Genomic DNA, 25,547 nt, shown 5'->3' with positions numbered 1-25,547 from the left:
AATTTGACTCACTGTGATTCCTCAGGATGCTTTCATTTGGTGCATACAGGTGAAGCAGTAGTTACCCGAGAGCTCCTAGTTGCCTGTGGGTAGTGCTCCTTGCCTGCACATTCCTTCCCTGTGCTATCTCTGGAGCTCACCTGACTGCACAGCCAATTCAATAACCACACCAACAGGAAGCTGAGGGTTTTTTTCTGCCAAGTTAATATACTGAATCAAATCTGTTTGCATAGTAGTCAGACATGTGCTAGAACTGAGGCAAAGCAGGCAGTGGGGATAAGGACCAGCTGCAGGGGAAAAAGACCAACTGGGCAGGAAGGGGCCCAAGACTTCAGCACAGCACCAAGGCACCAGGAGAGCATGTTTCTGGTGAGGCACCCTGGCTTCCTTCCATATCAGCAGGCCAAGATTTGCTAGAAACTCTAAATTACTTTTCACTTATGTTTTTTCTTCAGAGATGAAAAAAAAAAAAAAAATCCAGGAAACTAATAAAAAGTGCTTTAGCAAACTGGAGTTAAGGTCTAGTCTTTGCCTTGGACACAACAGTTGGACACAACTCAGACTTACAGAATAGCTAAGTATCATACAGACTTCAGAGGCTGAGAACCTTTTCAGAGGAAGATGTGATTATGTCCTGGGATTCTTTTAATGAAAATATAGGTGGTTAAGTCACTACTGAGTGGGGATTTGACATTTTGAATTACAGATACTAAAGCTATTTAAAGCCTCTAACATTGCATGGCTAACCATTAGCTGTCTCAAAACAAGAAAGGGCTAGATGGGGTTGCTCATTAAAGTTTTTGTTTTCCCTCTCTGCCCCAGCACTTAACTTTGATCTTTCTGCTCAACCACTAGAAAAAGTGAGGTACTGCTTGTAAGCAAAGAGTTTTGGGTAGATAGTTTCTTTTTGCTTGTTATAGCAACTATCATTTAACACCCCCCTACACACACTCTTAGCTGTCCTGGAGGAGGGGAAGCAAATCTCACTGAACTACTTGACAAATTACTTCTTTTGCTATTCAGATTTATATCACCTTGCACTAAGCAAACTAATTAAAAAAAAATAAATCCTTTCTTTACCTGAAGCTTTGTTGTGCTAGCTATTGCACAAGGACATTGGGCCTAGGCAGTTGCACTGCTTTGACAGAACTGGTACTTAAGTTGTTGGACCCTGAAAAGCACTGTATTACTTCTAGGATTAGCATCTATTCTCCTGATAGAAAGCACCAAAAAAAAAAAAAAAAAAAAAAAAAAAAAAAAGGCAAAGAAGCTCTTAGTATTTCAAATAGTCTAGCTTAAGGCTGAGCATAGAACTTTTCGTATCCACACCTACCACACCTATAATCTAGCCTGATGTGTGGACTTAAGTGGATTTAAGGATTTGGGCAAGTTTTCTCATACAAAGGAATGGGAGCATTAGTCGCCCCCCCGAGCTTACCACGTGGCTTGGATACTGCATTATACTGCAGTGATTAGTTACTCTGAAGCTACTTTTAAACCTCATCTAAGCCCTTGCTATGCTTAAGCCATACTGTTTGAGGGAAATCATTACTAGCTTTATCTATGTACATACTACTTGCGTTTTCACTCCTCCCTCTGTAACCTTAGGTAGAATGGTAGTGTGCAGTTTAGTGTTCCCTGGAGCATCTTAAAAGGTGTTCAGAGTTACTGCTAAATAATTCTGAAAATGAAGCAGTAAACATGGTGCAGATGCATGAAAAGCTTCACAAGTGAAGAAAGGTTTCCAGACATTTATTTCTGGAACTGTACACCAGGTATTAAAGTACAACAAATACAAAATAATGCTCAAAAAAATCAGTGTTTATGTACAAATATTAAAACCAATGCAACAATAGCGACTTCCTCTTGAACATCTGATACTAAAACTTGTTCCGATTGTCACTAAATCTGTTGTTATGCACAGGGTACTTGCTTTGAACTGAGAATAACTGGAATCTCTGTTTTATTAAGAGGACTATAACCATACCTACTGTATTTTACAACTGATAGTATTTTCCTTCTTTCAATGAAAAATAGGAATAAAAAAAATAGTAACCTTGTCATTATTTTATAAATTACTGTATTTAGTTTCCCCGTCTGTAGACAATGTGCTTGTAATGCTGGGCAAAATAGTGTCCCTGTTGGTCAGTTTATCCATTAGTTTACATTCAAAGCTGAAATATTCACTAGAGACTTTGGTTAAATTAAGTAGTATCGCTATGTTCTACTGGATCTGACATTTTCATACATTTTTGACTCTCAGTTTTAAAACTTAAAAACAGGAAATAATTGCACAATTCATTGACCTAATTGTACACAATTTAGTATTCTTCAAACAGTATTGTACATCCTTCAAGTAAATTCAGCAGTTTGACCATGACAAGAGGAAAACTAAACATTTAAAGATCTAGCATGAGAAGATGATGTATGACTAACAAAAGTAAAAGTATTGCTATAATCACAGCACCAGTTACACTTCTAAATGAATCAGCTATCCTCTTCAGATTCCCTGTACATAAAAAGGATACATTTACCAACACTGCAATTGCCCATTATGGATTTTTGGTTTGTCTGTATGAAGAAAAAGTGTGGCAAAGGACAAAGAATTCATCACAGTTTGTTATAAGAATTGTGCTTCACCATCTAAGAACCAAGGCAATATTTCTTCATATGTTACAATTCAGTTATCTTCATGCTGACTTTCAAAACGCAATTCTTTTAATAAACAGTAACAAGTTCTCCATTTAAATGTTTAAACTGAGAGAAAAATAAGTAAGTCCAGCTTTTAAAAGAAAAATTTCAATAAATAGCTATTTTACATGGATAAAGTCATAGTGGTACAAATTTATGAATGTCACATCAAGCATGCACAAAAATGTAACTATACACAGAAGTAGTCAGAAAATATTGAAATAGATATCTAAAAAGATATGAAGAATTTACATATTTACAAAATCTTGCAAATTATTGCCTCATTTTAACAAGGAATTAAAAGTAAACGATACCAGCTAGCTAGCCAACAGGCTAAATAAGATCAGCATTTAAAAATCTATTAGACTAGCCGGAATTCATTTTTCTCTCATATCATTTTCTGAATTTTGGTCAAAAGTCTTTATTAAATAACTAAAGTGTCCATTCAACTTGCTGACAACCCAAACCTTAGACAAGTCTCTGTCTACATTAAGATCCCAGCAATGCATAGATAAACTGAATATATTACTGCATCAGCTAATGAGAATGGGCATGTTCATTTAAGTGCAACTGGTATAAGCATTCAGTCATCTTTGTATAATGAATTTTTATACAGACCAGCCACTCACTGTAAACCCATAGTTAAACTTGAATGTATAACAATGAAGGATTATGGCCAGTATTTTACAAAATTACAGAAAATGTGTTGATTCATAAACAAAAGAAACAAGGTACAAAGTTCAGCACAAAACACAGCAACAAGAAGCTGACAACTTGGCTAAAAATGTCAGAGTACAACACAGGGCCAAGGCTACCCATTATTTACTGTGTACTTACTAGATTTACATACTTCAGATGTATAAGTTAAGAATTGATTACACAATTATGTCTACTTTTGTCCACTGTGCTAAACTATTTTTTTTTTAATATGGTAAATGTGCTATTGCGTAAACACTTCAAAGCAATCTTCATTACAATGCTTTAAAGAAAACTCCATACGCTGCATCCAAAACTCAGGATGTCAATGCAGTTCACAGTATGCATAATAAATACCCTCTTCCCTTTCAAATATTAAAGTTACTACTTTCTAATTACTCAGCATAACCTTGAAGCAATTATTACAAATATCAACAATGCAGTCAAACTTAATCATTTAGTTAATGAAAACAAGTTAGTGGCAATTAGATTTGTGATATGAACAGTGCAAAGAAAAGTGTGGAGGGAAAGGCATAATCCTACTGAAATAAATTGCAGTTTCTTACTAAAAAACCCTGCAAGTTGTATGCTACGAGAACATATTACAAGCCAATACTATGTTTGGTTTGACACTTCCAGAAGAATTAGAACAATTCGTTTCAAGACAGAAACTTTGTGAATGGCTAAATTGCACTCAGTGTTCAGAACAAAAATTTACAGAAGTTAAATAGTTACTGTCATGGGAAACATTTTCACTGTTGTCATTTCATATTCCACCAGGGTAGAGAAGTGCCATTTTTGAGTCAATTACTTGCCAAAACAAGCAAATGCAATCCACACTAAAGAAAAACTTTCAAATATATACTTCAAGGTTCTACTACTTCTAAACTAGACAGTCCCTCAAAACCGTAACACTTTGAACTGCAGTGCTCCAAACAATTTAAGATGTCTTCCAAGATGTAAACCATTTAGTGGTAAATCCTAAGCTGTGCAGACTGTAGTTTTATACAACATCAGCTGCCTCAGGAAAAGTTAAGTTACACAATTACATTACTCTTCAAAGTTGTGGACAAACCCATCAGAATACAACAGGCTAAAATGCATCTGTTTAAGCCAGTAAGTTTGAAGTACACAGACACCTCTGGCAGTAATAATTACTTCCGTGTAAGGTAGCCATGGCCTTAATTTTGCAACAGCATCCAAGTGTAGGTCTTCATACTTTACTCATTTTAAGTCCCTTGTGCTAGCTTCCACCAAGATGAACTTGCTGTTTTGTAAACTGAAGTGCTCTAGTTTAGTATCACATGAGAGAAGGTTCCATTTAAAAAACATCCTTGTATGTTTGTGCAGTTTAAATTAAAGAAACCCATCCCTGCCTTTATTAAAAAAAAAAAGAAATGCTACATTGAGCAGGGATCAGGATTGGTACCTGTAAACATTGTTATTCCACTGCATCTGTTACGGCAAAAGTAACTTAGACTAAAAAGCCACTCCAATCAGTTCAGAACTTCTGTGCTGGTTTTGAAATGGTGGCCTCTGTCTACAGGCTTTAAAAAAAAATCGAAGCAGAGCTTAAAGCTGCACCACAGAGTTCTCTTAGTCCAAACTCTGCCGAACATCATATGACATTTCCACATTTATGGACTGAAAAAAGAAATCACTCTTGATAAATCAAGATATAGTTCTATACATACAAAGACATCACTGATGTCATAAAGTTCAAACTTCCAGTGAAAGACTAAGCAAACTTGATAGCTCGCATCAAGTTTACTACTACTGCATAAAGTACCCACTGTTGGTTTAGTTCTCCGCAGAGTCATTCTGAGTGAAGAGCGGTATGTTGGTGTAGAGTGTGGGTGTTGATAAAACCATTTGTCTCATTTGCAGATAGACTGCTGAAGTCAGCTACTGAGACAGCCATTTTGGCACTGGTAATATGATGTGTGTGGTTCTCAAAGTCCACACCAAGGTTATTTACAGAGACATCATTCATGAAAGATTCTGGGACAGCAATCCCCATTTTCAATCTCTTTGCAGGTCTTTCTGACTCCTCACTGCACATGTTCATTGGGTTAAGCTCCGAATGATAAAAGCCAGTCTCAAATAAATTAAAACAATCACTTTCACCATTGCTTGGCAAGTTAAGCAATTCTTCCGTTCCAACAGGCACATGATTAACTGGTGCTCGGGGTAAGCTGTCCATAGGAGGAAAGGCATCATCCAGGCAGTTCACATCAGAAGTGTGGCAGACTGTAGCTACACTATTGGTCAATGCTGCAAAAAAAAGATGAACACAAACGTAAATAAAAGTTACTTATATAGTTACAACAAAAAAGATATTACCTTACACTTAATTTTTTTTTCTTGATTTACCTGTCAACTCATTGGCAGTGATAGAGTTCAGAATGCTTAGCTGCTGATCAGGGATGGACTCTGTTCTATTATTAGAGGTTAAGGCTGAAGAGTGTACTGCTCCACCATGCGCTTCTGCTTCATCTACCAAGCGATCCATGTAGTCCCTAGAAGGACGTTACATTTATAATGGACTGTTTAACACGAAAACAAGGTCTAAAACGAAGATGGATTTGAGTTGCCACTGCCATTGCAACATTATATTGCAACGTTGGGAAGAGAAACATAATCTTCTATATTCACAATTTACAGCAGGAAACATATATTCCAAGAACTTTATACTTACGTGACTCCTGGATGATGGTTGTATCTCTTCTTTCCAAATCTTGTTTGCTGAGCAAAGTAATCATAACGTTCTGACTTTTTCCACATGTAGTAAAAAGCCACACACTCAGCAACTGTTCTGGTTCTTACCTAAAGGAAGGCAAGAAGAATGGACAAAAATCAATGCAAAGACTTATGTTTTGTCATCTCCCCATTCCCCATGTTCCTATAATATTGTTAGTTTTACTATTCTAGGATCTGGAAAACGCCAATTTGGTTACGAAATTTTAAAGAGATCTACAGTTTCAAGTATGTATTATATCTCTTCTACTGTACTAACTTCAGTCTTATGTAAAAGATAGATTAAAACTGTATCTACACATGAAGCATTTCAGTTCACAACCTACATAATTTTATACCACACAACAGACACTCTCTTAAGAAGGAAGAGACTCAACAAATCAATAACCCAAGAGAAATAAAGCAGGAATTAAATGCTTTTTTTTCCCCGGTAAAGTTAGGAACTGCTGAAGTTTTGATAACAAATCTGCACAACAGTAAATGATCTAAACAACAAAACAAAATCGTAGTCTTGTGAGCAGGTATAATTTAATCTACATTAACTATTTGTTTCTTTCCCCAAAACAGAAATTACTGTGCAAAGTCAGATTCTTAGACAACAAACCATTACTACATCCTTATGAAACATATCCATCATTATGTCCAGATATATTTCAGATCATCAACAGCCCATAGTTCTAGCATATGTTTTATTATAAGCTAGAATATGCAACTATATTCAGATATAGTCTGGCAGTAAACTACACTTATGTTAAGAGTTTGATCAAACTCATAGAAGCATCAGAGGCAAGCCCCAAATGCCTTGGGATAGTAAAGAACCTCGCTAGTTTGAGACGCAAATATACTAGACAGGGAGGAAATGAACTGATGTACACAGGCACCACCTAGTATCCGAAGTCCCAGCTGACACACTGTAGTACCAGCGATAAAGAGGCATCTCATTTAACTTCTCCATGCACTAGCTCTCCTCTAACTGATGTCTTCCATACAGAACTGACATCAGCCCGTCCTGGGTACCAGAAACTGTCAATAAAAAAGATCTTTCCCCAAGCTTTCTGACATTTTACCTTCTCAGCAAAAACCCACTGGATTCCCTAGACAAATTCTGGTCCATTGTGACAGATACATCAACTCATGTGCTTTGTCGCACGTTGTAAAAAAGTATTTATAAGTCCTTTATTGGCATCTCTGCTGAATTACTGTTTATTAGCAAGTTCCATTTAAAATTGGAACTACCCAAACGTTTGCCTTAAGATGGGTTCAGCCAACTATTGGGTAGAATTAGCTGACTTTTGTTCCAACAGCAGCCACAACCCTATTAAACATTACCTAAAATATGACAAAAAGGCTAGTCTCCTAAAGAAAAAACTCAAGATGGTACCAAAAGGTAAAGGAAACATACAGAAAGTTTGTAAACATCTATTTAAACAAATTGTCAACTATACCAAATGATACATATTTTTGATGAAGAACACAATCCCTATTCTTCAAATGGAAGAGAGTCAATCAGAAGCAATCCAGATTAAGATTAGAACTCCTTCACTAGCTAGAAACCAGACTACTGACAGATGACTACAGCACTTTTTATTCTGGGAATACAGGTATAAGTCTGTTTCTGCAGAATTACACCTTTCTGGTGACTATGGCAAAAACGGGTCACATAAAGATCTATTTTTCCCTTCCACAGCCATTGTATGCAAATACTATACACTACTGCTAGGAGAGGAGGACTTTTAAACTAAATTATAATACAAATTCATAAATGGTAGTAATATATACACAAGCAGATTTCAGAGATAATATATTGACTCATCTTGCAACCCTTCTCTTTTCCAATGACACCTGAGATAAAATTAGCACAAAAATGACAAGTTGGTTGTAATATGCTGGTTCTTTTTTCACTTTTCTGCATGGCTTCTGACACGTGTATTGCTTTAACAGATTTTCACCATTACATCATCTACCAATTCTTCCACTAACTGTAAACCACTTACCTTGTTTTTCTGTATGAGATGAAAGTCTTTTCCATAAATCAGAAGTGCATGTTCAAAGCTTCTGCATTCTTCTTCTGTCCATGCTGTCATCTCTTCTAGACAAAAGTAATACAATAAACTTATTTTCACCAGCTAACCTTTTAGAGAAGCAGAATAAAATATTTATGCTACTAATGCATGAAAATTCAAATGTACTGTAAAAAACCAATAGATCAGTTATTCAGAACCACGTTCTCTACCCTACCGCACAGATACTGTACTTAAAATTTAACATTCTTGTTTAGAAATCATGATCTCTTACTTGTAAGTCTTTATAACACCTTTGATGGGCAAGGCCAAAGGGCATTTAGAAGCATTCATTTCCTATTTCTTTTTAAAGAAGCTTGTCAACAAAAATCCAAGATTTGGAAAAAAGCATCAAGATATCAAGAAGATTATTTTTCTGAAGTATCTCTTCTTACAGAGGATACAAAGAACAATGGTTGTTGGAAAAAGAGAGTAAAGCAGCAACCTGTTTTAATTTTTTACAAAGCCTACAGTTTCTAAAATTGAATTTCAGTTTTACAATTAAAAACACTAAAAAAAAAGAATCAAACAAGGGACTGATTTATTGCATGGCTGCAGCATTTCATAACATGTTTTATGACAAAGCAGTTCAAATTATATGAAAAGGTCAGTTTCATCTCAACTATTCTAGCTTTCCTACCTTGATTATAGCTTTGCATCTGGATATAACAAAGGAGGGATATTTCAGTCACCTTAAATTCATAGTGGTGATAAAAAAAGTTTCTGTTTAGCTGACATTTAAAGTCAATGGGGGAAAAAACCCACAACATTTCAAAACATTTCTGGAAGTGGATACTGGAATGAAGACCTTTCTGCTCCCAGATGAGGATGATAATCACTCGGCTACAAAACCATTTTCTTTCTCACCCCATTAATTTTGCACTCCTTTCTATAGAATTCCCCAGCTTCAAAGAGAAGAGCGGATCCCCGTGTAAAGTCTCACAGTTAAGAAATTCTCTTGAGATGTGGATTTGAACTCTCAGTTTGAGAACAGCACTGAACTTAAGTGGGTAGAGTAGATCATAGCACAATGGTTACCCTAAAAGACAGGCACTGAAAGCATTATCATCCCTTACCATTTTAACTAGAATATTGTAAGACCCATTTGATTTTTTTTTTTTTTTTTTTTTTGAAGTGCAAGTATTAGTCCTCAGGACAGAATTCGGGGCTCTGAACCACAAATGGATAGAGGTACTTTTTGGTCCTGAACCGGGAATCTCTATCTCAAAGGGGTGTGGGATTTCAGACATAGCCTTGCGACTGGGATTTCTTTATTGTTTGGCTCTATGCAATCTCTTCTCACACAAGAGCTTTCTGGAACACCATTCTGCTACTCCTTATTGTCCCCTTCAGCAGTACCATAGATACTTAGCTTTGACAGCCCCTAACTAGTAAGCACTCAAGTGTCCTTTGGATCCAGTTCTAAGTAGTATCTGCTACACTAACTATTTCTACCAGGGCTCACAGTTCACTTCAGCTTTATGCAACACATATGTTAAAACATTGGACAAAAACTCATCTTTGCTAAATGGTAAACTCTGTTTTTCATTTTAAGAAGTAACAAAGTTAGAGACAGGATGGAAGTTCATTTTCCATTGTAAATTCAAACAGAGCTCTCCTCACTTTATCCAAGATCTACAGAACTATATGAAGAACCAGTTTAGGCTGGAGTAACACAATGTACCAACAGCACACTGCAGTATCTGTGCGGTGAGGTAGAAAGTCGGGCTCATTTATATATGCATCTATGTTCTCCTGATTCTGGTACAAATGTTGCTAGATTATAACTGACTATGATCTCAAAAAGTACTCTAATGTGAGAAGTACTCTAATGTGGATGAGAACTGCCTTGTGGGAGCAAAGTCATGGCTCCCCTCTCTCGCTCCTCCATCTGTGCCATCTATCCCAGTTCTCACAACAGCAGTGGAAGAAAGGAGGGGATAAAAGGTATAAAAGCAGATCCTGCAACCTTTATACAAGTTGCAAGTTTCTTTAGCAGGAATTTCCAGCTGGCAAACAGTTAGAATATATTTAATTTGTGCCAAAGGCATCATGCAAAGGGACAAGCTTGTCATTCTAGTTCTCATTTTAGTTTTTCTACACAAATTTATTATTTCAAACACACATTTCTGAAAAATCAGGTATTCTCTCTCTTACCCTGGGATGCCTTTCCATTTGAGCAGTATCTCTCAATTGCTTCTTTAACATTATGGCTACTTTTGAGAAGTTCATAGAGTGCCTACAAAATAGAAGAAAGTCTTTTTAAAGAGTCAAGGTTTGCAAATATCCAGTCTAAACTTCTGAAACTAGCCTTGCAGGCAGTATGCCTCATGTCAAAATAGATAATTTATCATTATATATGATGAAAGTTTAAAAAATAAGCAAAAGGAAAACCGTCCAAAAGTTGAGAAAAGGTTTAAGGAAATTTAAAATATTATATGCAATTATTTAAAAAGTTGGATTTGTTAAGAACTTGGCAATGCCAAGAACAGACCCCAATGCTGCCAATGTTCAAATACTCATAAGCTTAAGCACAGGCTTAAAATTACAAATAAGACCCTGGCCCCATTAACATCTAATTAAAAAAAAAAAAAAAAAGAAAGTCGAATACGGCTGCCTTTACAATACAACCAAAGAAAAAGAACACATGCTAATTACAAACCAATGTGTCACAAATGGAGCAGGATACAAAACATACTTGTTCATTGTCCCGTGTATGTATTCCTTCAGGAATTCTGCCAATCATTTTCTCATTTCCTGTTCTTAAAGAGGTTTCGAAAAGGTATTCCTTAACTTTACTTTCTGAGATCACATCAGGTTTCCAAAGTAAATGGTCTTCATGTTCATAGGCTATTAAAAGAGAAATCTATTAACGTCAGGTATGACATTTTTAAGACTGTAACATAAAAAAGCCATTTCACAAAGACAAAAAACAGGAACACAGAAGTAGTCAAATCAAACACCATCTTGCTACTTGTAAATTGCAGCTCACTTTTTCCCCAGAAGCCTGAGTTAAGAGGCAGACCCTGCAGTGTGGTATGGTGAAGAGATTCAGGTTCCATTAGGAGGAGATAAGGGACTGAGCCCTAAAGACAGAGTCTTTACAGACAATCAATTTGTTGACAGCTAGGTAATTCAAGTTGAATTATGTGTATGTGCACATCATCTTCATATAAACAAACTAGCAAAACCACTCAGTTTTATTCACCTGTTTTTAACAAATAAGCTATAGTTCGCAGTAACAGAGTAGGATGTTACTTTGATACTTCAAACATTACATGTCAGCCACCTCTCTCCTTTTTCTTCTAACTGGTCATTCTCAGCTAAAATTTGCCAGAACTCAGTGGAAAATCTAGTTTTTGCCAAAACAGAGCGGATATCTAGATATCAATATTATGATTTCTTTTTCTGGTCATTAACAGCTAGCCTTATGGGCTACATTACAGATTTTACAAGCTATCAGGATTTATATTCCTGCTTCAAAGTACACTGAAATCACATGTGGATCTCTTAAGTAGCATATCTGAAAGACAATAAATTGGAAATACACAAGCGTTGGCATGGACCTTTGTCAGTCTACACACGCATTTAAATTCTAGATCAAACTTTACTCTGATCAATAGATGTGATTAGCATTACACATGATCCTTCATGTACCACTAGCAATAAAAAATTAGCAATACAAAATTAGAGAGTTATCAGTTCAACACACACAATAATCATAATGGCTGTTACAACACAAGAGATGAAGAGAATCAGTCAAAAGTGAGGAATAAAATTATGCTTCCTCAAAAAGTGCTGTTATGGCTTAAGAACAGGAAAAGCTTTCAGATAGAAGCATTACAAGGGTAAGGTTTATAGAAGATCAGACTGCCATCTAGGACAATTCTAGTAGCTGGGAGTACATAGCAAACATAAAACCTCTGTTTGCCATCACCAGCTCTTCATGGAGTACAAAAGAAGCTTTCACAGAATCACCATTACATAGAAGGGTATGATTTCTCAATTACTGCCAAGTAGTTCTAAAATCCCAAAGCCTGTTTATCCCAGTATGCACAGTACCTCCACTCACTTAGTGAGGTCCAACCTCTCCGAGCACTCCTGAAGCTCAGTTTCAACTTCCTTTATCAAACAAGACAACTCAGCACTTCTTGTTGGAATCCATATCTGATATTCTCAATAGGAACTGCTCAGGCTCTCCCAGCTAGCAGTTACCTATTTGTTCTTGGCCACGCCAGTGGACAACACTCTCACTGGTTTTCTCTAGCACCACTTCATTCCAGACAAAGTTGTCAGTTAAGCCCTTCTTGCTCATCTTCTGGCTATTGGCCCTTCTCTCTCTCTTGGCCAAGGAAAGGCCAAAAAATGCAAATACTTACAGGACTATCCAGATAAATGCTGGTTTAATCCTCTCTCTCTTACGACTGGTAAGCATCAAGCTTGAATCTCAGAAAACAGCAAATTCCCCTATATCTTTTATGCAACACAAGAGATGTTCACGTTGCTAATGCTTGCACCTCCATACTAAACTTTGCTCTTCCCTATTGCAAAGGATTGTTATTTGAAAAGCAGTGGATAATGGTGTAAAGACTTTATATGTTTGACTAAAATAATATTCTTATAAAACATTACAGTTTGAAAACAAGTAATTTAGAGAATGTTGAAAACTTGCAGAAAAAAAGAATGCCCTTTGTTTAAAAACATATCTCCAAAATTGTTCCTTAATTTCATGGCTGGTTCCACTCACAAGCAAATTTCTTTCAGTATCTACTTTTTGAATTCCACAGCTGTACGTGCTATGCTTTTCCTCACAGTGAAGATTTTTAAAGATACATAATAAAACTCTTAATAAAAGCCCTTTTTTCCCCACCCTACCACAACTGCATTTTTAACCCAAATTTACACAGGAATAACATCATACTTATAACATTGTACTTTATAAAACATAAAATATATCACAGGACTTGCACCTTCTGCTTGTGCTATAGAATTTTAAAACAGTTTATTTCTTTATGTTCTTCACATTTGTTCTGTAACCTATACAAGTTAGGCTTGCCAAAAAGCAAGCAAAGAAAAATACTGTTTTGAAGATTTTTCAACTTAAAGCATGCCCTTAGCACAGTTAAGAACTCACCCTTTTCATCATCATTGTATCTGCCAAGGTAAGGTGGAATTTCAGCCTGATACTGTGAACCAACCATTATTTCCTGAAGAGGTAACAAAAACAAAGCTATCAGCTCAATATTTAATGCATGGAAACATTAAAAAATTGCCATATAACACAGCACTCAGCACAGAATTCTAGAATTAAGGTACAATGTGTATTATTAAGAAAAAATAAGATTTATAGTAAAGTTTTTATTTTAACTTTTTTGTAGAAATAGTTATTACCTTTCTCAAATCTTCAGATGAATTGCCATTGTCCGCCTCTACATCTTCACCATCTGATTCCTTATCTCCATCACACGTAGTGTTTGCTTCAGACATATAAAGAAGTAGGTTTTTAGCTAGGAAGAATTTTCAGTCAATCACAGAACTAAAAAGAATTGTTAAATTCTTTTTTTTACTTTTGAAAGGAGCACCTGCTTTTATTCAAGGAAACACTGATCAAGAATCTGTTAATCTACATTTCTATCAAACTATAGCATGAAGTCAGAAAGTACTGCTATTTACATACTGCAGAATTGAAACATTTATCACCACTGCAACTGAGACAGTCTACTGTATTTCTCACAGTCGAAAGGAAATAAGACAACTTTTCTTCATCAATTTTTCTCAATAAAAGCTTACACCTTACAGAAAAGGTATAAGAGAACAGAAAAGTAGCATGGCTATGATTTTGCCCCAGCTAATCACAAAGAAAGTAACGTTGAAGGCAAGTATTTACTGCCTAACAAAACCTTTATCAGAGACTTTAATAAACATTCAAAACATTCTTTTAAACAAGACTGCCTCAACATGAAGATACAGCAGAGATGTACAAAATGCATCAAGCAAAATACAGCCAACTGCTTACTCCTCTTTACTTTATTTTTTTCCTCCCCTTGTAAAGAAAGACACCAGAACACTCCAAGTAACTTAAGACAGTACTTCAGAGAGTAATTCATATTTTAATCTCTGGAATGCTGTGGTATCGGGTTCTGAAGTAACTATTTTTACAGATTTATAATCCTTAATAAAATGGAATCTATGGTTATGATAAGATTAAAGTTATTCTGTATTCTCAAACTTCAATAATAAGACACTCACGAGGATAGCTGCAATTTTAACTTCTTCCTTATGACTAACCAGAATGGTCAACACCAGAAACAATATTCTAGATTGTGTGAACTGATGCTGTTCTGCTGTAGTCACTCCTACAATAACAGGTCTACCCCTTTTTGCTGTTAAAAGTAGCAGGCCAGAAGCTAACATGAATGCTGTATCTAATAACATGCCTGGATAATCATATGCAACTATATTTTCCAATTAATCCAAGTTTAATAAGATAACGTAAATTAAATGTTATAAACATTTATCTTGCAACTTAATGTTATCTTAGTATCAGAGAAACTAACAGGGCTAGAAGAAAAGATGAAATTGGCAACAGCACAGAGAACTGACATTTTTCTCCCTGAAATAGTGAATATTCAATTTTAAAATGTCCAATCAAGGGTTCTAATAGAGAAAGAGTAACATCCTAATAGAAAACTATGATAGCAGAAAACAAAGATAACCTTAGTCCTCAGCAAGATGAGGGTCTAATCAATTTTTTTCCATGAAGCTGCCACATTTTCAGTGTCATGTTCATCAACAGTTCACAAGCAATATTTGAGTGCCAGCAAGTTTGGGTTTTGCTTAAGAAAAAAAAAAGGACATTACCATTTTTAAGGGTTTTGTATCTCTCTATCTATGTGAATGTCTTACGCTACATAATCAGCAGCATGGAAAAGACTGCAACTGGAGATGACTCAGGTAGCATATCCCCTCTATCACCCCTCTTCTCTAGAGGGATGAAGAACTAATAGAAACGGCTCAAGATACTTTTCAAATTAAAACCATTACAAAGTCCTCTGTACTGCTCTAATTCCAGGACACCACTGACCTAAGCAACTGCAATAGGCAACAAGGAATACCTGGCCCAAGCTGGATAACTGTACTCCTGGTTCTCAGATCTTGCCCATAATAGCTCTATGGGCAGTGAAACTTTGGTGGCCTTGGGTTCATGGGCCCAATCCCATATAATACCACAATGAGGTCTGATGGAACAGTGTTGTATGTGCAAAGGGAAATAATACCAAGGAGAAATTACAGACCAATTCATGTCCTCAGACTGAATGGAGGAACCACTGGCTTAAAAATAGCAGCAATAATTTTAGTAGAGGAACACTAATTTAAAAGAATGGTTACATACTCCTGTCATTCAGTAACATATCTAAAATCATAGAGTGTGTTCCTCAACACATTACCTACTAACTATGGAAAGCTATTGTATTTGTAGAGATATTAACTGTATTTTTGTTTTGATCACAGAACCAAAAATATAGGTCTTTTAGGTAATCAGTAATACCAACCAAAGACAACATCCACGAGAATATCTTGCAAAGCACTATTCCTCAACTCCCAGTAAAGTCAGCAGCATTCTGTTCCTTTGGTATTTTAAGCTAAAAAGTTATATAAGATTGCACTGAGTTCTATTATAACATAAGGTTTCCTACATCTTAACGGTCGAGGAAAGAAGTCTGTAGCCTCGTGTGAAGTAACTGATGGTGTCAAGTCATCAGCAGAGGATTGTGTTTCTTCATCATCACCCGACAAGAGGTCTTTGGCTATTTCCTCCTGTATCATTAAACCAAAAAACAAAGCCTCAGAATTACTATTAAGCATAAACTAGTATGCATTTCAATTCAGCAAATCGTAAGTCCCATTAATTAAAATGAATTATTTTACTAAAACTAATTTCAGTCTGTACTCCCCTAATTAAAAAGCTAGTTTACTCCTCTTAAATCTGAGAACAAATATAGCCATTCATTTCAGAGCTGAACACAGGGGTTCTTTATTTTCCCCTCCTCTTCTATTAAAATAAAACATACAAGAAGTAACATCTGCAATCATCAATCTCAAAGGTTCCTCCAATTGCCTCTAATGAAAGATGCCAGTGGAAATTGCTTCAAAACTTAGAGACCTGTCGCACTCTGCGTCACAGATCTATCAAAACCATAACAGATTGTTATGCCCCTAAATTAAGGGGTGGGGGAGAGGGCCAAGAGTAGTTGTAAACATTTGACATTTGCAGAGAAGACAATTACAGGTAACAGACAACTTGTTATCTTCCCAAATCACACAAAAATGAAGTTTCTGTAGATTTAAAAAAAAAAAAAAGAAGAAGAAAAAAGGCACACTTTCTCCATTAGCCAACATGTTTGAACTCCTTTGCATAGAGGTTAGGGAGGGAAAGAACTGTATTGGACAACAAGCCGACTACATTTTTGTAGCCTCAACACAATTGTGAATCCTAATGAGAATCAGATGTGCAGAGCCATCATTATACCCTGCTTTCTGCAGAGTTTACCATTACATCATACTTACAGAAAGTAAAGAAAAAAACCAGATATATTTAATACCTACAGATTTTATAATCCAAACTACTAGCTGCATATGTCTTATAGCCAAAAATCAGGTAAGTCTCAGAATTTAAAATCAGCCTGCAAATCACACACACAAAAATAATGAAGTTTCAGGTTTTTATATCAGCAATGCAATACATGCAGTCTCTGTAGATAAAATAATCTCTCTCTTGTCCCCCAAAGTCAAGAACTTTCCAAACAATATGTATTTGAAAGGAACATTCCAAAGCATTCAAGAGTACATTTTCAAGTTATCTACATAAGTTTTCACGCATGACATGCATGTGGGAAGCCAGAACCGCTATAATTTCTGGAGTCTGCATACATTAAAATACGATGTAGAACTCTTTCAGAAAAACCCCATTTCTGTTTTTTTAAAGAAACATATTAAGTTCCTTAGATGTGCTTTGAAAGACTGTAGTAATATAGTGCAACTGAAGTTGTTATGTATTTGTAAGTGCAATAAGTATATTTAGAATCAGATTCTCAATGTCCTTGAAGAAGAATGAATTCAGAACAATACAGTTATTCTCGACTGTATATTCAAAGCATCAAAGATATGTATTTTGTAACATCAAGAGACAGTGAAACATAATTTGAGGTCACATGGGCTTCTGCTTTTAAGCTGTAATACAGGGAAAAATGCTTCTGACTTACTTTATCTAGAGTCATATCTGGAAGTTCATCTGCAAGTTCACTTGGAGAGCTATCGGCACTGGAACCTGCCATAACTGGAATCGTGGGTTCATAGCCATAGAATGCCAGTAAATCTTCCAATGGCATGTTTCCTTCCTAATACAAGAGGATTTACAAATGTTTCAACATTATGCCAAATACTTGTAAACAGTTCAGGCCTAAGAGGATAAGATGCATTTTGAAAGACAAAAGTGAAAAACAAAAAAAAGCCTAATTGAAAGCAGAAAACTTCATTACAATTTTTAACTATTTTCAGGCACATGACCAAAATAATTCATAACCATGTGTCCTGGCATACAGTGAGGTCCTGCCAGGCTATTGAAGAAAATTGTTTACTGGATAAACAAATGAACAAGACTTTTTCAAAGCTAATCAATTACAGTTTAGCTTTTTATTTGAAAATTTGCTCATTATCTGATTCATGTTATACAGCATAAGTGATTTACCCATGTTCCTTCAAGATAGAAGATATATAAATAGATAAATATCTTCAAGATAGAAAATACAGAAATGTAATAACCCCTCTACAACCAAGAACTGCAGAAAAACTGGAATACTTTAGTCCCACGTAGTAACAACTGCAAGTGTGCATTCAAAAAAACCACAAAAGCAAACTGTTACAGCAACTTTTTATTCCTCCTTTCCATCTCCTGCACAATATATTTATAAGGACTGCTGGGAAGGTAATATGAGAAAGACAGCTAATGATACAGAAGGTAAAAATCAAGGCAATTACTTTGCTTATAATTTGCTTTTCCAACAGCTTTTGATCAACCCCTTTTATTAAATGTCACCATACTATATCTCTTACCACAAATTAACAAAACAGCAAACCCTGAAGATTTTTGTGTTACCTGATCCAAGCCATGAAAGAATTAGAAATATTTCCAATATTTATACCTTTAAAAGTTGTATTACCTTTAAAAATTTCTTGTTGAACTCATATACTGATTAAATTACTTGTTTTCTTTAGTCAGCTAGGTCTTAGTCCTGCAAAGACTTTTCACAATAGGTAAACGTAAACTCATGTCCAAGTCTTTCCAGGATCGGGACCTAAAGTAATAAAGTGTTTAAGATGAGTGGCTCTCAGTTCTTCTTCCTTGTATTACTGAAGCAATAAGATCATTTTGTGGAGTAATAACTCTATTTTAACCACTAGAGTTGGCAAACTGCTTCACAATTATAATTGCAAGCTCATACCAGCAAAAACATAATTGTAAAGAGGAAGGTATCAGGACAAAAATCTAGTAGTACAAGCACCGTCAATTCCACATTTAGAATATATATTTTACATTGAATATACAAACAACTCCAGATTTGATGCTAGAAATTACACTTTCCTGGAAGTTTCTTGACCAAAATCTGCAGTTATGCTGAGTAAGGTAAGTGGGTCATTGAACAGTAACATAACTAACATCAATTTGTGGGTGTTTAGCATTCAATGGGTGTTTAAAACGGGAGATGCACTGGCATGGAGGAAAAAGGGGTTTAACAGGAAAAACAAGTAATTAAAGAGCGTAAAATAGAACAGGAGAAGCCAAAGAGCATGTTGGTCATTTTGCACACCCATCAAATGCCAAATTCATGAAACTGAGACTGAGAACCACCATTTATGCAAATGAATGTTATCCATCATGCTTAAAACAGGACTGTTTGTTTTCAAATTGGAAAAAACAGAGACTGAACAATAGAATGAAACAAAGCCAGCTGTCATTTAATAGTATTTACAACATATAATTTTAACTTCATTTCAATTTATTAAAATCAGAAGTGCTAAGAATTGATATTAGATAATATAACTCTCAAACCAACTTCTATAATTTCTGTTCAAGAGTGAAAGCCTTATTAAATGAAAAGGAAGGATTTAAAATGAACATAATACTAATAGCTTTCAGAAGCTAAATTCAGCCTTTTTGTGAGGATGCACTACTATATCCTGATTAAACCTGACTTTTTTTTCTAAACAAGCTGCAAAGGCATTTTGCAGAAACGGCATTATGCAACACAATTTCAAGAGCAGGCTTTCATTGAAACAGATACAACACATACAAACATTCAGGAGAAGGTAAATCACTCCTACCTTTTCTAAATCTTCGATTTCAGAGCTGAAATTTTTGCTTTCTTCCATCATTTCCTCTTCTTCGAGAGTTCGCTCATCATCATAATCATGTACCAGCATTTCAGCAGAAGGGTCAAAGTCATGATCCTCAGAGGATAAAGAGCCAACTATCAAAAAAAACTAATTTGAGTCATTTTTTTCTACACCAACACATGAAACTGCATTGCAGTAAAAAATGTTATGTGCATTCTTTTACATACAGGGTCAAGAATCTCAGTGGAGTCACGGTAACAAATTTCTATCTACCTAACAAACATAGCTGTTTTAGGTGACCTTCTGTTTTTGTATTTTTAAGTAGCAAATAGGTGCAACTTTCTCTCTTGCTGTACACAGTACTTTGAAGAGATAAGTAAACAACTGAAATAAAGTTTCAGAAAGTACCATCCCAAATTAAATTTCACTGAATAAAACGAGTGTCCAAAACATCACTGAAATCATTACTAAGGTAAAAAAGTATACGTCACAAGATTTCAAATACTGCAAGCACATCAACTGTGCCTCATAAATCAGAGACTGTGATTTGTAGCCTTTGATTACATTTATATGATTTACAGCTACGATAACTAGTATACCTTTCCACTGGTAAACAGCTAATGGGTTCTGAATCAGTTTCCTAATACCAAGGAAATAACAGTGAGACCCACTGTGGATTAAAATATCTCATTTGTGAGACTAAATTACTAAAACTAATTTAACTCTGGTACTTGATCAAGAAAGGAAGAACAAACATAGCAGAGCCTCAAGCAAAACAGAGGAAAAAACAGAAATAACAAAACCGTGGTTATGGATCACAATAATTAACAAGTTATTGTGACAGCTCTGTAGTCTAACACTTTTTCATTACTCAAGAGCTACTCACAAGTCATCCAAAAGAGTGCTTATTTTAAGCGAATTTTATCACCTGTTGGGAAGGTTATCATTACATTCTACAAGTTTTAAAGATGCAAATATTCTGCACTTCAAAGTTGGTGTTCTCAAGTCAAAATTATCAAAATAACAGTGTGTTTTGTTTTCATGTTCACTTTCTTATGGCTTTCAGGATGGAGAAAATAAACAGATTAGCGTATTTCTCTTTCACTTCTGGTTTCCCTTTCTAGTTCTTACATAGTAGTGCTCTATTGCAATGTTTGGCTTACAAGTAGCAAAGAAAAGGATTCTTAAGTATTATTTCCATATGAGATCTTCCGAGCATCAAGGAAATATCTACAAAGTTCTTTCTCTTAAAACAGAAAAAAAAGGCAAAAAAAAAGCAGTATCCTTCTTCACAGTACTTCTAACTTTCGAAGAGACACATACACTAACACTTCTGAGTCTTAAAGCTTAATTTTTAGCACTTATGCTAAGTGTATTCCTTATATACAGGAAACAAAGGTAAACTTTGTCCATTTTAGCTTGCTTAAAACAATACTGTGAAAGTTCACAGTACCACAGGGAAACATTCAGGACAAAAACGCTTTTTATTCACATGCTATTCACATTATAGAGCGCAGAGCTCTCAACGTAGTTGATAATACTACTGCAATTACAATAATTACATTTACACCTTGAATTTTTCTAGTGTTAGATATTACATCCTGATCCTACAGTTTTTAAAGAACTATCAACTGTTTTACAGTAATCTTTTGTGTATGCGTGTATACACACACATAGAAATAAATATGAGATTACCGCTAGATACTTATTATGTGCATATGTGTGTATATATGTGTATATATGTATATGACATTATCAAGAAGCCAGAATTTTACACAAGCCTGTAGCTATCAGTAACAAAAGAGGCCTCTCTCCACACTACACGGCTTTACTGAGATGCTGGCTTAAAAGTGCTACAGAAACTTTGTTCTTGTGTGTATGGTTTCGAGCGACAGGAGCTATTGGAAGACCTCCTCAACACACATCTCTTTCTTTTAAAAAACAGGCAGCCTGGAGTTATTTACGTGAGTACGAAGTACTTAAAAAGCTACTAGGCAGGAGGGGATAACTTTGCAAAGGAGCAGGAAGGAGCAAGCGGCGTGCGGGCGCGGAGGTGCTGGGCAGCGGCGGGCGAGGACCAACCTGGGCTCGAGCTCCCGAAGGACGCCTGCAGGGGGGAGAGCAGAGGGGGTGAGGGCCGGGGGCCGCGGCCCGGCAGCCGCCCCAGCCCGCGGCCGCCGCGCCCCGGCGGGCCCGCGCCGCCGCGCCGGGCCCCGCTCGCTGCCCGCCGCCCCCAGCGCTCCGCCCGCGCCCCGCGCCGCCGGCGGGCGGGCGGCCCCGCTCCCCGCCGCCCTCCGCCCCGCTCCTGCTCCCTCTCGCCGCCCGCCCGCCGCTCCCCTCCCCCGAGAAAGCCCCCGGCGCCGCCGCCCCGGCCCGGCCCGGCCCCCCGCTCCGCTCCGCGGCCCGGCCGGGACGTGACGGGGCAGCGAGCGCCGGAGGGAGCGGGACCGGCCGCCGCCTCTCGCCCGCTCCCCGCCCGGGCTCGCTCCTCCTCCCTCCCGCCGGGCGTTTCTCCCTCGCCCGCGCTGCGGCGCCGCCGCCGCTGCCCGTCCCGCGCCCCCCGGGCCCGGCGCGGCGGCCGCGCCCCCCTCGGCGCCGGGCCGCGGCCTGTCGGCCGCCCGCGGGCTGCGAACCCGGCACCGCGCTGCGCGCAGCCCGCCGTGCGGCCTAGTCGCGCAGGCTCCCGCTGCCCCGGCGCGGGCGCCGCCGCCGGCCCCCCGCCGCCCCGCCGGCCCCCGCCGCCGCCGCGTCCGCCCCGGCGGCGCCTCACGGGGATGGCGAGGCGGGCGCGGGCGGGCCGGCGCCGCCGGGGCCCCGCGGGGAGCCGGCCGAACCCCGGCGCCCAGCCCGCTTTCCCCGCTCACCTCCGCCATATTGGGACGATCGGGCTGAGCAGCAGCGCTGCGCCAAGTGCCCGGATGGGGCCGCTAAGCCAATGGCAGCCGCGAGCCCCAGCCGGAGCCGGCCGGGGAGGGCGCGGGCAGGCCGCCGGCACCGCGCTGGGGCTGGCGCTGGCGCTGGCGCTGGGCGGGAGGCGGCGCGGAGGCAGGGGCGGCCCGCGGGACCCCACCTCCCGCGCCCGCCCGGCCCGCGGCCACGGCTGCCGGGGCGCCCGGCGCCGCCCCGCCCGGAGAGGGCGCTCGGCTCCCGCCGCGCCGGGGGCGCCGAGGGGCGCCGGGCAGGGGGTCTGCGCCGCCGCCGCCCCGCGGAGGGGAGCCCGCGGCTGGGGGGCTCGGCGCCATGCGCGGGGGCGGCTGAGGCGGCCCGAGCGCGGCGCGGAGTGGAGCCCGCGGGGAGCCCCCGGCGGCGTCGCGGCCGGCCCGGGAGTGCGGCGCAGCGGGTCTCGCGGCGTGGGCGAGCTCAGCCCTCACGGCCGAGAGCTACTGTGCTGCCCGGCGCCAGGGCCGCGCGCGGCCGCGTAAGGCAGTGCTGGAGGCGGCACCGGGGCGCCGGGGCGGAGGAGCGCGCGTGACCCCCCACGCGCGGCCCCCGGCCCCGACGCAGCAGAGCGGGGTGAGCGCGGCCCCGCGCCCCGCTGCCGCCCTTCCCTGCGGGGTGACGCTAGCCGTGACCGACACCTCGAATGTGCAAGTTAGTGTGTGTGCCGTCACTTTTTAGTGCTTTATTTTGTCCCGATCCACCAGGAGTGAGAATCTGACCGTTTTCGGCTTGGTTCTTTAGCATAAGCTGTGAAGATTCATGCTTTTAACTTTGGAAATTACATGCCTTTGCTCCTGGCCAAAATTGCATCCACCATACTTGCTGTATGAAGCACCGCTCCGCTCGCGGGGGAAGTCGTGTGTTTCGCAGCAGCAAGGGATCGCAGTGTATCCTACAGGCACCGCTTCTCCCGACTTCGTCCCATTTTCAGAGTTGAAGAGGCTGAAGACTGTGTGCTGGAGTAAGCCGTTTCCTTGCTGCGTCCTAAGTCAGCTTCGTGGGCAGTGCAGAGGTCCCAGGCTATTTTAGGTACCTGAGGAATGGAGCTCTGTACAGTTTAATTTATTCTGCTGGGACATGCTGATGTGAGAAATAGAGTAAATTAAGCTGTGTCAGATTCTGCACTGGTGATTCTAGTCCAACATAAAAGCTGTTCGTGTACCTCCGAACTACGTAGCAGCCTATGATATGAATATACCTGCAGACTCTGTACGGAGGGTTGCTCTTTACATACCTGGGGATTAAATGCTCACGACATGAAAATCCCCAAAGTCTGCAGGAACTCAGTTTGAGGAAAGCTGTCACAGTCACAAGCAGCTCCAGCAGTACAGCTCTGTAACGCCTCCCAACCCTTTTCAGTTTCATTCCCTCCAGATACACCAAACCTAGTGCATGTCCCAGGTCCTCTGAGGTTTCAGCTGCGTTAAGTCAAAATAGCTTCCTGGGCAGAGGGAATGTGTGACCAATACGGGGATCTGTTCATCTAATCAACATGATAGCTTAGAAAGTCATGCGAGCAGGTAGGCCCCAATTCAGGGAAATACCTGCTTGCTTCAGTACATCTTCTCTCAATAGAAGTGCTCCACTGACTTGGATATGTGATTAAATTTATTTCCTAACTTCCTGAGTAGTTTACTTGACAATCTTAATATTATTCTAGTCTGTCAACCATTTAGTGCTGTAATTTTTCAAGTCATATTGTGGGCATTTTTACAGAGAAATCTGCTGTTAATTTGCTACTTTTGAATCTGTTATCAGATTTAGATCAAAGAGGGTTTTTTATTAGAATTCACATGGATAAAATAATATAAACTCACAGCTTTACCACAGCAGGGCATTACGTGTGATCCAGAGTTGTCACGTAAGCTACAGCAAGGATTCGTGAAAAATTACAGTGCTTGAAATTGTAGTGGACAGGGGGTTGCAGGACAGGAAAAAAAGAAAATGTATTGACTTGTAAAACTTACCTGGTTTTAAATTATGTCAGGGATAAAAATGAGCATTTTCTATTTTTGTCTTTTCCTGAGATTCAATTTTGCACTTGGAAATCGTATCTATACAGAAAAGCTTACAAATACTAGCAGATCCAAATACCTAGGAAAAAGGGAAAATGGTGGTGAAAGTCTGCATTCTGAAGATTTGAAAAAGGCAGCTCTGATCCTGTATCTGAGTGGAGGCTGAACTTTGATACTCAGGTCTCTAGTGCAATTACGTTCCGTGTTATTACAACACATTTTACCTTATAGTGATTTTCACTGAGAACAGACCAAGATAAAGAGTGCAGACAGTGGAGTTACGGGGGTAAGCTTGATCGAGGGGGATAGAAATGGGCATAGGTGGTATCACTTCTTTCTCAATTAGCATTTTTGTCCAGAAACAGGGGTGAGAGTGGGGCACTCTTTTTAAGTGTAGCATGGAAACTAGATTACCACTTGGTTCACTGCGGTCTGGTACGGTGTCAGCCAGAGGTTGCATGGGATCTCCCTTCGAAGAAGGTAGCTGTGTGCTTTTGTGGGTGTACTCACACTCTCCACCTGGTTTCTCTGAGCAGAAGATCAAAATGGAATTGTTTTGTCCATGTTATAGGGACTCTGAATTAATGATGTCTGAACAAAATATGCGTCTGTATGTATGTGTGTGTATATATATATATATATACACGCACACACACAGAGTAAATTAAATGGGCATATCAATGCAAATGTAGTTTTCCATAGCTGCTGAGGCATGCAAGAATGTGTGAAGTTCTGTATTTAAATGAGTCTTTTCTCTTGAATTGGAATCAGAGAAGATGGGAACAAATCCACCTAACCTATTCTTTCTGAAATAATGGAAGAAGATAAATTTTGTGTCTGTATTTTGACTATGTTTTATCATCGAAGTTACTCTCAGATCCATGCATATCAAGAAAGGAAAGAATTAAAGTGAATTAAAAGGGAGGAATCTTTTTTTTTTAAACCCAGATAATGATGCAGTGAAGCTGAAGAGTTATAGATGAGGAAACACAAA

The 25,547-nt window shown here is 39.1% G+C and overlaps 1 protein-coding gene across 5 annotated transcripts; it reads right to left on the bottom strand.

The window, feature by feature from the left end:
- Window positions 1-1,736: 1,736 nt before the first annotated feature.
- On the bottom strand, window positions 1,737-22,559 carry LOC135325128 (mesoderm induction early response protein 3). Of its 5 annotated transcripts, none has more exons than XM_064502733.1 (13): window positions 22,463-22,559; window positions 21,681-21,705; window positions 19,587-19,732; window positions 17,468-17,602; window positions 15,902-16,022; window positions 13,596-13,681; window positions 13,339-13,411; window positions 10,903-11,054; window positions 10,362-10,443; window positions 8,139-8,233; window positions 6,086-6,213; window positions 5,761-5,906; window positions 1,737-5,661 (listed from the first exon to the last, which is right to left on the bottom strand). In XM_064502733.1, exons 1-13 carry the CDS (start codon window positions 22,469-22,471, stop codon window positions 5,204-5,206), a joined length of 1,656 nt encoding a protein of 551 aa, XP_064358803.1. In that variant the 5' UTR covers window positions 22,472-22,559; the 3' UTR covers window positions 1,737-5,203. The 5 variants fall into 5 exon arrangements, with proteins under 5 accessions (XP_064358803.1, XP_064358804.1, XP_064358805.1 ...); XM_064502734.1 differs by having other exon boundaries at window positions 8,139-8,230; XM_064502735.1 differs by lacking the exon at window positions 21,681-21,705 and having other exon boundaries at window positions 22,463-22,547.
- Between the last annotated feature and the right edge of the window lie 2,988 nt (window positions 22,560-25,547).

Source organism: Dromaius novaehollandiae, chromosome Z, assembly GCF_036370855.1.
Source record: "Dromaius novaehollandiae isolate bDroNov1 chromosome Z, bDroNov1.hap1, whole genome shotgun sequence".
Classification (NCBI taxonomy): domain Eukaryota; kingdom Metazoa; phylum Chordata; class Aves; order Casuariiformes; family Dromaiidae; genus Dromaius; species Dromaius novaehollandiae.
The sequence above is the reverse complement of the archived record's forward strand: the minus strand, read 5'-3'. Positions and strand labels throughout refer to the sequence as shown.